Source organism: Phalacrocorax aristotelis, chromosome 2, assembly GCF_949628215.1.
Source record: "Phalacrocorax aristotelis chromosome 2, bGulAri2.1, whole genome shotgun sequence".
Taxonomy (NCBI): domain Eukaryota; kingdom Metazoa; phylum Chordata; class Aves; order Suliformes; family Phalacrocoracidae; genus Phalacrocorax; species Phalacrocorax aristotelis.
Window position 1 is genome coordinate 160,742,227 of NC_134277.1, and position 13,136 is coordinate 160,755,362.

At 40.2% G+C, this 13,136-nt stretch overlaps 1 protein-coding gene across 3 annotated transcripts in view; it reads left to right on the forward strand.

Annotated features, from left to right (window-relative positions):
* Window positions 1-32: 32 nt before the first annotated feature.
* Window positions 33-13,136, forward strand: part of KHDRBS3 (KH RNA binding domain containing, signal transduction associated 3) — a 102,643-nt gene continuing 89,539 nt past the window's right edge. For 2 of the 3 annotated variants that reach the window (XM_075085884.1, XM_075085886.1), the window contains exon 1: window positions 34-544. In XM_075085884.1, the coding sequence (XP_074941985.1) occupies window positions 457-544 (88 nt within the window). In that variant the 5' untranslated portion in view covers window positions 34-456. Of the gene's footprint in view, window positions 545-13,136 lie in introns of all 3 variants that reach the window. The other variant, XM_075085885.1, reaches the window with a different exon arrangement.

Below are 13,136 nucleotides of genomic sequence, written 5' to 3' on the forward strand. Positions count from 1 at the left end.
CTCGGCAGGGGTATTTAAACCTGGCGCGGTGGGGCTCGCCCGCTCAGTCGGCGCGGCGCCGCTGGACGTGCGGGCGGGGTGCGGGGTCGCCTCGGCCGCCTCACGTTCTCCCTTTTCTTCTTCCCGCGCGTGTGCCGGGGGCTGCGGCGGCTCCCGGGGCGCCCCCCTTCCCACCGCCCCGCGCGCCTCCTCAGAGGGATTTCTCGCCGCCCCTTGTCCGGTGCGGGGGGGCGCCCCCCGGCCCGCGCCCCTTCCCGCCTCGCTCCCGGCCGGGCGCTCGCGGCGCTTCCCTCTGGATGCGCCCCCGCAGCCCCGGGCGGGAGGCGGCCGGGGGGAAGCGCTGCCTCCGAGGATTTACCGCCGCCTGGGACTCGGACCCGCGCCGCCTCCGCCACCGCCCCCTTCCCCGCGGGGGCACCCGGCGCTCCGCCGCCGCCGCTCCAGGCCGCCGCTGCCATGGACGAGAAGTACCTGCCCGAGCTGATGGCGGAGAAGGACTCGCTGGACCCGTCCTTCACCCACGCCCTGCGGCTGGTCAACCAAGGTGAGGGCGGAGCGGGGCCGCTTCGTCCCGCCGTGGGGACGAGCCGGAGTTCGCGGGGGATGCCGAGCGAGGGGTTTGCTCTTAGCTTCGCACGCTGGGTGGGTGTTTTCGGGTTTTCTTTTTTGTGTTGAGGCTGTCGGTGTTCGCCGGTTCCTGCCTGCTCCCGGAGCCCGCTGCTGGCTCGGCCCGGGTCCGGCGGCGCTGCCCCGCCTCCAGCCCCGCCGCCGGCCGGGCTCCCCGCGCCGCTCTCCCGCGGCTCCGCAGCCGCACCGGGCGCCCGCTGCGCTCCCGGAGCGCTCCGCTTTCGGAGGTGTGGGTTTTTGTTTTGCAATAGCGAATCGCTCACTGCCCGAGTTACAGACTATTCCAAGATGAATTGCGTAGAGCAGCGTGGGTCTTCTGCGCCCTGGGCTCCAGGGCGGTTAAAACCCCCAAAGGTGCTCTTCTCCTACCCTGCTCCGAACAGTAAGTAGCTTATTGTATATATGTGAGCCTTTTCAAATCGGAGCCTACAACCTATGGCCTTTCCTAAGACCTCTCGGATCGGGAACTAAAATATTAAGGAACCAACAATACGTTTTGGTGATTTTCTTAAAAACCCCAAAGCATATTTTATTATATGACTCCAAATAACAAGTGATTCCTACCCTTTCTGCATCTGACATGTTAGATATGGTTTAAAGTGCTGGCTCTTTGCTTCAGTGATACCGTACTCAATAGGGAATTCTATGTGGTTTACAATGTGACTTAATGCAAATTTGGAAGTATTGTATAATTGGCCAGTGATTTTCAAGTACAGCTCTGGAGAGACGAACCCTTGATAGGGTGCTTGGGATGGTCAAGTGAAACAAGTTACAAACTGATCTTCCAATATAACTTAATGACAGTCAAAATGATTTTGGTTTCAGCTGAAGTGATTACAAAGCTGTACTAGTGTACTTTCCTGTAACAGGAATAGGTTGAAATCAGTATTGCTGCTTTTAATGATTTGTTGTCGTTTTTGATGTGTAATGGATTGCGAATGCTCATCTCTAAATCAGGAGGAGAATCAACTATTGTCTGAAATACGCCGGAGTTAGGAGCAGCTGTCACAGTTTCAGCTGTGGAATGCATATGCCATGTGAGTTGTAGCTGCGTGTCCTTGGATGGTTGGTGTTTTGCATGTTTTCCCTAATTTTATAAAAATACCACTGTTGATAGTGGAAGGAGAATTATACTAGTATATATTTGTATTGTTTGCTGTAAATAAACTTGCTAGTTAGCTTGATGGGTGAGAATTTAAGGCTGCAAATTAGTGAAAGAAGATTTTTTGCATATGTAAATTATTTGAGGAAGTTACAGAAGTATGTGACTTACTGTTTTACAGACAGTGCTTATGGAAGTAGATATGACTGAGTGGCTGTTACCAAAATTGTGACTTTTTGGGACTATGATAGGTTTTTGAGGTTCTCTTGAAATGAGAAATTAGAGGACAAACTTCTGCCTGCTTTTATTATGTAACACTTGGTATCTGCATACATACTTTCGGCTCCAAAAATAAAAGATATTGTCAGTGGAAAAAATTAATATAGATGGACGTGGATCTAACTTCCTTATTCTAGCACGTCTCCAGATTTTTTTGCTTGCTTTGAAAGTGATGTCTTACACTAAATCTGAAGTATTTCACGTTAGAGATGGGTAAAAAGATTAAGGAGCGTGACTATCAACTGGTTAACTAGTTTAAAATGCAAATTTGTATAGTATCTATGTAAAATCGATAATTTAGGCAGTTGTACAGACACCAAAGAACCAAATACACAGTCATTTCACCTTAATACAAGTGGGAAATGCAAGAGGAGATGTTTTACAAACCCATCCTGTTGTGGTGCAACTTTATCAGTGACTCTTTTTTCTTGTCAATTTCAACAATTCTGTGCAGTTAAATGAAGGCAAATATGTATGGAAATGTATATGTAATAGTTCTGGCTTGTGCTTCATATGTCAGGTCCACTGGGTTCTTTCTATGCTAGTTCAGTGAACAGGCAAATGAAATGGCTTGTTTAATGTTTTCAAACTGGGTTTGTTTACCTTTTTGATTTAGAATGAAACCTGTTTCTCAGTTTGGGTTCTTCCAGGTATGTGCAAGAAAGTCTCAGCAAAGGGTTTAAGTGCTTAAAATAACCAGCTTAATTATGTAATAGCATTTTGCTGTCTTAATACTATTACATTTACTATCTGTACTGTAGAATAGCCAACTTTCTTCAGAAACTCAGGACTGATTTCTAAGAATTGTGTGGTTGAATTAGTAAATCCCTCTAAAATGCTGAAGGAATTGAAGTGTGTGTACTGTGTAGACAAAGGAGCCAAATCACTAACAAATTTCTAATAGTGTTGAAAATTGGTGTCTAGGGAAAAGTCCTGTGCTGAGACTTCCAAAATCTGTTAATTATAGGTCTGGAATAGAAGTGGACACATTTGCATATTATGCTTATAATTACAGATTATAATTTGGGTATGCACAAATTACATAATTCTAAGTGATACAGGAAAAAAGTGGAGCTTGACATGCTTTCGGAGTTCTAGGGTAGCCTTTTGTCTGAAAAAGAACAATGTGGCAATAACTAGGATGCTGCAAGAATCCTTTCCTGGGCAGTATTATTAATCTGTGTTTCGGAATTGGGAGATGACGGCATCTCCTCTTGCCCTAACAAAACCTTGTTTTAAGCATTTCAAAAACATTGAAATCAAAGATCAATATCCTTCATTGTTCCTGCAAAGTATATGGAAGTGGTGATTTTTCTTGTTGAAAACTCTGCTCAAGTATTTGATGACTTGTCTCTTGGGACACAAATACAAGACCTATTGTTAAATTTTCCTTTAAACAGTCATTGAAACATTCAGCTGCTGCTTAAATTTTAGAACAGTAGGAATCTCTTGCAGGAGACTAGACTATAATGTTTGCTCTAAGATGATATACTGTATGCTTGAACAGTATGTCTTCCTCAAAAAGGGGGTATCGTTACCTGTAAACCTTTAAATTGGAAGTAGAGTTACTTTGCGTGGGTCTAAGGTGACCCTGCTAATAGGATTAATTAGCAGCTGGTACCAGACAGTGGCAACTAGAAGGTTATGTCCAATTATTATTTTATAATTAAGTTCTGTAATTGATGTACCTTGGGAAAGATGAGGTTCTGTGAAGAAGCAAGAGTTTAGGACATGTGTACTTGTATTTTTCCTGTTTAAAACTCCCAGGTGTGTGTCTTTATGCAAAATCTGAAAAGCACTTTTGTATGTGAAAGTGATGCTTGTTCCTTGTGTTTATTGTTGCGAGGCACTGAGTAGCTTTACTTTTTAAGCCTTTTTTGGAGACTTTTTGAAGACTGATTTTGTTTGCATTTGGTGTTGTATGTAAATATTAGTAAATGTCCAGGTGTAATGTTGATTGTCATAACTTAGTTCATGAGCGATGCTATAAAAATATTGAAAGCTCTGCAAGAGAAGAGTTACTTTATCTTTGTCTCACATTTAAGTATAGTATTGATTTATGACAGTATTTTGTGAATGTTGGGTAAAGTATGAAATTGCAGATGGAAGAAGCGAACTGTAAATAAAACATGTTACAAAACAGCTCTGGTATCAACAGGGGAGATATTAAGACGGATGCCTGGCGCTTTTTTGATTTGTGTGATGTTAAATGTGTAGGTGGAGAGGACTCTGATCAGTTAGGGCAGCTGAAATCCTTATGAGTCCTGGTGCCTTTGCTGGAAGACAGCTATTACTTCTCTGTAGATGGTACCTGTGGAATTCTTCCGTACAAGCTCATTTTAGCTACTCTGAGGTCTGAGGTAATGTCTTAAATTGGCGAGGCTTCCTTTAAATTGTCAATGAGATGGTGTACAGCAATAACAAGCTTTCCTATCAGTAGATGGCTGTATGTGCTAGCTGTATATTGAATGATTTTACTGAGTGATGTGACTAGTACTGATCAGTAGAGGCTTGCTGGTCTTGTGTCAAATTTTGTGTAGGAGTTCAATAATTAGACCAATATGTCCCTGAATATCAGGGAGACTGGAGTGTGAGGAAAAGTGTACAGACTTTCTCCATTCGTAAACAACATTAACTGTCTGATTTTTAGCAGGTAAGGGATAATTTTGTAAAAATGTTTGAAGCAGGAACTTGTAAATTGAGGTTACAGAGATATTTATTTTGAACAAATCTGTCTTCCTATGCAAGGGCTTCTAGGTCTTAGCCAGGGTTTCCTTTAATATTTCAAGAATACGATTTTAATTTTCCACAATTCTAAAAGAATTATATGTAAAGAAATGACATGTCATAATATAAATAACCAGTTTGCTGCTGAATCATCCACTTTCCTCTGAAGGCAGACGTTTCATGGCATGGAACAGACGTGTGGTGCTGCTCGTTCCCAGCCCCTAATGGCGTTACATGTACTCTGTTCCTGTATAACCTCAAGCTCTCATTGTAGTCTCAGTTGTACGAGCCACACTTGTTTCAAGTGTCCTGCTCTTGGAGTTTGGCAAAACACTTTGTGAATGTCATAAGCATTTTCTAAAGCAAATATAGATGAAGAAATCTGGGTTTTAGGATTACTCCGAGCATCCCACTAATTTGAATAAGATAGTTTTGTGATTTGCTCTTCAGACAAACATTTTTTTAGACAGCAAGTCCCTAAGTTGTCTGTCTTAGAGGTTAACTAGAAGAAAATCTTCTGTCTCCTGGTAACCAGACTTCAACAATTTATTAAAATGTGCAGGGGGAATTGATTATTTGGCAGGCTCAGTGTGATAAGAAACTTATTGACAGTAACAGGAATGGATGTGGGGTGATGGTAGCACCACAAAGCCAGGGAAGGCTGGTTCTAGTTTTAGTTTCTTAAAAGAGCATGAAAAGTAATAAGGTTTGAAGTAAATAAGAGATTCCAGAGATTGTCCCTCATGTCTCAGCCTGCCTTGTGAAGTTCTGAAGTGTTACTGAGCACTTTTTGTAATGGTTGCCTCTTTGCTTTTACTGCAGTGAAACTGTATTGGGAAAGTCATAGGACTTATTAACAATTAGATTCCAGTCTTGGTCTCAAAGGGCTGGGCATGTGACTTATCAGCTATTCCAGTCATGTTAACAGGGCTGCTGCAAAATGCAGCTGAAGATAACCATACATACCTCACCCTAGGCTCATCATGCTCTGAAGCATGACCCTAGCCTGCAGCCACTCACCGATGATCACATTTAGTCTAAAGCTGACTTCTAATTCACTTGCACACTTACTTTGGCAGTCAATGAGAGAGCTCGAATTTAAAGGGTTCAGATTTAAACTGACATGGTTTGTCACTTTCAATCCTTTTCGACACCAGCCATGCAAATTAAAACTGTAACCTTCTGAGTACTTATTTACTGGAGAAATCCGAAAGAAGGTCACAGCCGTGCATGGCTGCTTTTCTGGCTTGTTTGACTTGACTTGCATGTACTTAATGTGTGTGTCACTTAATGTGACCTTTCTGCCCTCTGAGTTTTTCCACACACCCCCAACTTCAAGTGTAATTAAGAAACAAAATGATTTAGGATGTGCTTTGATTGAAAGAATGGGGTATCAAAGTTCAGAGCTGAGTAGCCTTTCTAAAGTATTCAGTGTGGTACTGTGTGACTTAATCAGTATTTAGTAGTTTCAGTAAAAAGCATGTTTAAATGGATTAACTGGTAACTGACACACCTAATATTTTATGGTGAATTAACTGACTGTTCTTAGCTGAGCTCTGCAGGAATCTTGCAAGCTTAATGTTTACATTATTAATGCTGTTTTTCAAATATAAAATGATAAATGACAGGATGCTTGTACTAGGCCAGTGGAGTATCTTGATCAAGTGGGGTTATCTGTCCTGAGACCTGGGAAGGCAAGTCTCACCTGTGCAATGGGAGCTGCATGGTAGGGGTTGTAGTAGTTCTGGGAATTACTTTAGAGCCACATATTGTTAGCAAACTGACTTCCAAGTACAGCACTAGCTGGAAAATTAATATCTTTATGGCCTTAAGCTAAGGCCATAAGGGCATATGGGCTAGGGAATGTAATTTTCTTGTGACACTCTAGGTACAGAAGTCCATGTGTCTTCATCTTTGAAGTTCATGGGAAGAATACAATGCTTTGCAAGCTTGAAGGTCTGTAGGCCTCTTGCTAGTCTGATTGGTTTGTGAAAATGATGGTTAACCTGTGGTTTGAGTGCCTTACTAACCTCACAGAGGTAAAAAAGGTGCTAAGAGGCCCTTTAAACTGGTGATGAAATGTCTGGCCAAAAAGTGCAAATGAAAAAATAAAGCACAGTGCCTTAGCAATGGATGATTAGCTCCTAAATCAGATGTAAGAACTGGTAGATTTTGCATCTTGACATCTTCAATTAAAAAATGTTTCTGGACACCTGATAAAACTGTTAAGCTTTTCACTGAACTGTCAGTGTCTTGGGATATACAGTAGATGTAGGCTGGCTACTTATGACAAGAGCAAATTAAAAGTAGCAACTGGAGAGGTGGGATGAAGAAACATTGTTAAGCTGAAAAAGCTGTATCTTGCGTGTCTCAACAGCTGAGCAGTGCATGTGTTATTCTTTGTTTATCCTATCTTAATGTTCCTTTGCTTGAACTCAACTTTGTCATATTTATCACTTATTGTTCTTTTGTGTTTTTCATTCTCTTACCTTATTGTCAAGGTAAAATTAATAAGAACCTGTAAAGTTAAATGATTTCCTTCCTTCCTATTCTCCATTTCTAGTTGCTGTTCTGCTGGCTGCCTTCCATATCTTATTTTGATGTGTTTATCAGGCTTTTGGCTTCAGCTAGCAGCTCAACAGGAACCAAGTTGCAAGGCAGCAATCGAATGTCAGTTTAATTCTTGTAGTTGGTAAATCTTTCACTTTTTTGGCCTATATAGGTGTTATTTTGTAGGTCTTCATTTTCTAGGAAGAATTTCTTGACAAAATAATTGGAAACCTAAAAGATTAGAAATCATCTCAGTAAACCTATTCTTGCACTTAATCCAAAAGAAAATTTGTTAAAAATGCTGTGCTGATCTTGGTATAATGCAGTGACAGTGAAAATCTGAAGTTGCAAATCCTTTGAGGATTTACTGATTTTCTTCAGCTTTATTAATCCACTTGGGTTGTACAACAGGAATAGTAGGGGAAGATGCCCACAAAAAGGTAAGACAATCTAGGAAGAAACCAAATTACTGCTGTTGCTCTGACACTGAATACTGCTGCATTTACTGAATGCTTGGAGAGTAAATGTGCCCATAGTATCTTACTGCCTCTGGTTATTCAGTAACAATACTCTGGAAAGCAGATGTGTCTGAAAGCACAATTTTATTTTCCTGCTGCTTTGGGTTAATAAGAATGTTTTTAAAAGATGTAGAAATAGAAGGACTGCTTTTAGTGCAGTCATTCTTCCTTTCATGCACCTCCTTTTCTGTTAACTGATAAGGGGTGAAAATTTTTGTCCCTGGTTCCTTTTGATCTGTCTCCTAATTAACTAGAGAAGGTCAACTAGAAGTGGTGGTGAAGCACCAATCCTGATGTGTCTCTGGTCAGCAGCCTGGTTTCTGCTCCCTGAGCTCCCTAACACTCGGATACTGAGGATCTGATATTTTAATGTTGTCTTTATCCTGCTACCAGGAAGAAATGATAGGCTGCGTACACAGATTTGAGTGATACAGCTCTATGGTGTAAACCAGTGAAGTACAAAAAACCCTTTTCTCTTTTGTTCACCTCCAAAATAATGTAAAATTTCACTTTTGCAAAAAATGAAAAGCACTAAGGTCCATCGTATCTGTTTCATGTTTTATGTTTAACTACACCCTATAAGCCTCCCTGAATTTGAAGGAAAACAGATTGTATATTCTAGACTTGCCTTCACACAGCTTGAGTACAATGTTCTTGATCTATTTGTACAGACATGGAAGTTCAGAAACCTAGAGCGGTTTGTCACTTTATGAATTATCTGTTTCATGACTGTTTCCAGCCTGCCTGTTTTTAGGATCAAGAAGCCCTAATTTCAAGGAAGAAGGGTGTGTTAGTGCTGAGTCTTTGCCTTCCTTACAGGGGTTCCCCAAAACTTTTATAGTTAGTGGGGGAGTTTCTCAAGGTGAAACAGTTTCTTACTAATGATTTGACTGTTTCTCCATTTAAATTCTGGCTGTGTGTGGAGGGGCTAATCTGCTTTACTTTCTGCTTCACAGCAGGTAGGTGCAGTGACACCTCCAGCTCTAGTTAACTCTTGCTGCTTTTCTAGAGATCCTAATGATATCCTAGGCTGAGTAGACAGTCTGCAAGGTGAAATGTGGCACCTTAGCCCTAGATTTTAAGACTGTAAAGGACTACTGTGGTCCAGTTTGTCTTATGAACACAAATTGGTCTTAAATATTCTTTTCACTTATATACCCTTGACCTTTTTGTTACACCATGTATCCATGGTCTGGAAAAACAATTGGGTATTTATTGGTCTACTGTATGAAAGCATACAACAGAAGATTTATGTCTTTAAAGTTTACTGTATGTATTTTTCAGACATTTTTTTCTGCAGACGCTTGAAGTCTTCACAGAAGCCTGTTAATATAATGTGAAGAGACTGTTCTGAATGACAGAAGTACAGCTATATAAAATGCTTGTGGGAATTATGACCTGTTAAGATTTCTTCCAGCCTTATTTTCTTCTGTGAATTTGGCTATCTTGGGCAATCATTAAGTATTAGTATGAGCACATATTGGAAGGAGGAGTGTTCCACAGTGGATTTTCCTGTAGGATACCTATAGAGTATCTTAAATATAGTGATGCTGAAATTTTGATGGTGTAACTTACCCAGGAAGGTTTTTGGATGCTAACTGTGTCAGGAAGCTCCAGTGTATGAGCAGTAGGTCTCTAAGTATTAGAGAAATCACCATGCTGTTTTTAACTGTGGAGCTTTTCCTGAAAGGTGTCTATAGATGGTTTTATGGAATTATTTAAAAGGCAAGGCTCCCTGCATTTCCAGCTGGGCAGCACTGTCCCGGTGCTCAGCTGAGCCAGCCCTGCCGGAGCTCCCTGGGGAAGTGGCATGTTTCTGCTTGGCCATCTCATAGGTATTTGTCTTTACTGCTCATACCTTGATCACAAGCTTAGGCTCACATACCGAGTGAAGGCTGTGGCTGTAATAGAACTACCTTATCTTTGGACACAGGGTTTCCAAATACAATAGAGATATGAATAGCACCTGAAATAATAGCTTTGGCCTGTGCTGTTCTCTTGGTATATGCTCTAACTAGTAAGACTGTTGTCAGTCCAATTTGATAAGTGTTGAATGAAGTTTTAAAGGAAATAGTTTGCCAGACTTTTAAACTTTAAGCTCTTTGAATACCACACTATTATCAGCTGATTAAACAGAGCACAGGGAAACTACCATAATGTTATTTATAAATCATTTGTTCATAGACATATTTACAGAATTTTCAAGTAACTTGAAATAACAGTTCTTGTTTGGAACACTAAGTAATAGTTCACAGTTCAATATAAGGTTAATTAAAAATGCTGATATGTGTTCCATTATCACATAAGTGGCAAGTAGCTGGCTGTGAGATCAGCTCTATGAAGATCTCTAGACAAATTAGCCTTTCTAAATTAATGCTCCTGATAGAATAAAAAGGATGTGATTTGCTTTCTTAACCAGTGGTTTCTTTAGACTTCAGCGGTATGCTGAGCATTATGCTAACATAATGTATTTTCAGCTTCTGAGTAGCTTGAAGGTCCTCAAGGCACTGATCCCTTATTGTCAGCATGCGCAAAGCGATGACCGAAGCTTTCAATGGCTGGTTGTCTAGGCTAGAAGGCTACCTGTTAGGATGGCTTGGCATGAAGGTGATGCTGAGAAGTTAGCTGCTCTGGGCACCAAGTGCTTAGCTTGCTGGATGGCTTCCTGCTTGGTCTTTCTGCTGTGGAAAACAGTGAGATGGATAGGAAAAAATGAATCAAATACTTTTCCCACTTGGATGAGCTAGGATGTAAAACCGTTTCATTCTGTACAGTCCTTTCAGATTCCTTTGCTTAACTTGATGCTGTTGTATTGGAGTAATATCTGGCTAGAGCTCAAGCCTGTAGTTTGTAGTGAGTAAATTTTTAGGGTAACTATTCATTATTTATAAGTTTGCAAATGGTGCTAATCATGTATGTATGTCTTGTTCAGCATTTGTATGAGGTATTTTTGGGCACCTCATTTGGAAGGCTTTTGTGCTGTTATCAAAGGAGGTACTTGAAGCTTTTCTGCAGAGTCATCTGAAAAGAGCTGAGTGCAGAGAATACAGAAAGCAAACAGTCCTTTTATTCAGATTCGGCACCTTAAAGCATGGCTGTGCATACTTGTAAGGGATGCCAAGCTGTGTTGTAATAAAACAAATGTTAAAGAATTATTTGCCCTTCATTTTATTGATGACTAATTATCTAGTTGAGCTGTATCAATTATAGTCAATCAGCTTTTGGTAATAACCCTTCTAACCTTACAGTATTTCATCTTCAAGACAGCTATCCTGACATGGGAGAAATTTTTGCATGTAACTAATTGAAATCCTAACAGAATAGTGAATGCAATTTCAAGCTAAGCCGTGAAATCAAGAAATAAGAGCAGATGGCCCTGTCAGAAGAATAGATTAAAGAGAATAGATGCTCCTGGACAGCTATGTAGTTAATCCCTTGCTTCTTGTCAAGAAGTACTGCCAATAGATAGTTACTATGCAAGGGTAAAATAAAAGCTGTATGAATTTAATGAAAAAGCTTTTTCTCATTCCCAGCTTTTTCTGATAATTTAGTGTTATGTTCGTCTTTTTAAGATACAGCTATAGTAAATTGGAATAGTAACATGCTAAATTAGCTGTGCGTTGCTTCAGAAAGGGATACTAAAAGAAGCAGTCCCGGGAAGGTAGTTTCATTTATATTCAGTGAAGATTCATTCTAGCACTTCTGTTTTTTTTCTTGCTCTGTGAAACACTGAGTCTTTAAACTCTTGTCAAATTCAGTAGACATATTTGTGCCTCTATTTCTCCTGATGGCATGAAGAGGAGTTTAACTTTTCCCTTGTTAAATGTTCTAACTTTACTAGTGGATAGTCAGATCTTTTTCACCTTTATTTCTTGAGTTTATGCGAAGTAGTGTATTCTAGCATTTTAGGTGGTTATTCTGTTTGTAACTAGGTAAGTGGTTCCTGCACTTCCTCTAAAATCAATGAATCAAGAAGGGGAAGTGAGATTTGAAACTTAATATACACATGAACCATTCCTTAGGAAGACTTATTCATGGGACTGTAAGTACCCACTATGACCATTTTGGTCTTCTGTTCTTCCCAAATGCACTTGTATGCTTTGCTTCTCTCTAGTGGCAAGGAGTGATAGAACAATTGACCGTACTAAGTGGTTATTGCTGTCTCAGCTGTCCTTCATCCTTTGGGCACCCAGACCCTGAATTTCTTGGGTAGCTGCATTTTTATAAAGGCATCCCCTTTTTCCTCTGCCACATCTAGAAGGTAACTTGATGCTATACTTTTGAAAACTGGATCATCAAAATTTCCTTTCCCATGTAGAAGAAATTTAAACATCACCAAACCAAGAAGTAATGGTACCTCAGGTTCTTGGCTTTTGCACTTTTCTTACTGTTTCTTGGCAGAAGGAAGTGATGAAAGAGCAGAAACTTGAGAATATGGGATTATGAAGGCAGGTGGGGACAGGCAGGGCATGTCTGTGGTTAGTAGCAGCGTCTGCATTTTCCCAGTGCTACTTGTATCTCAATGTGACCAGTTCAGCTTTGGTGTGTGCACATGAACGCACATGTACTTCCCTGGCTGTGAATTGTTCCACTGCGCTTAGATGTTAGCTGCCTTGCGCATGTGACACTTCCTAGTAGCTGATCATTCTGTGCAAAATTAGTAGGAATGTACTGAAATCAGTTATTTCAACTAGTAAATATAGGAATTACTACCACAAGAAAATTCATAATACACACAATCCTCATTGGGAAAAATTTGTAGTGTTCAGTGAAGGCTGGGATTTTGACATTAGATTGATTAAAACTAAAACAGTAACATTTCTAAAATTCATCATACAACTACATGAGATAATGGGGCTTCTGAAACTGCAGTAAAACTGAGGCATCACCTTTTCCACTTCCCCATAAGCACATAAACCATCTTCAAAACAAATTTGTAAAACAACTGAATCTTCAATATCCTGACTGCTGAGTAGTAGCTCAGAACATCACGCAGGTATTCTGCTTCACAGCTATAACAACTAGGTCTATTGGAAAGAAACTTGACCTTGGGTTTTCAAAAAATTTTTACTGAAGAGGCTTTTCATAGATTTACTAACCTGAAATATGACTTCTTCAGAAGGATCTGTTTAGTTTTACTTAAGATAAACATGAAGCCACTTTCAAGAAAAAACTTTAATTCAGAGCTGTTCCTATGGCAAGTAGAATCATACCATAAATGCTACTAAAACTGTAGTATATTAATTTTCTTCACAAGGTATATTTCACCAAAAGCTTACTGGCATAAGTTGGTAGTTATTTCAGATTTATGTAGGTATAAACTACAAAGGTCT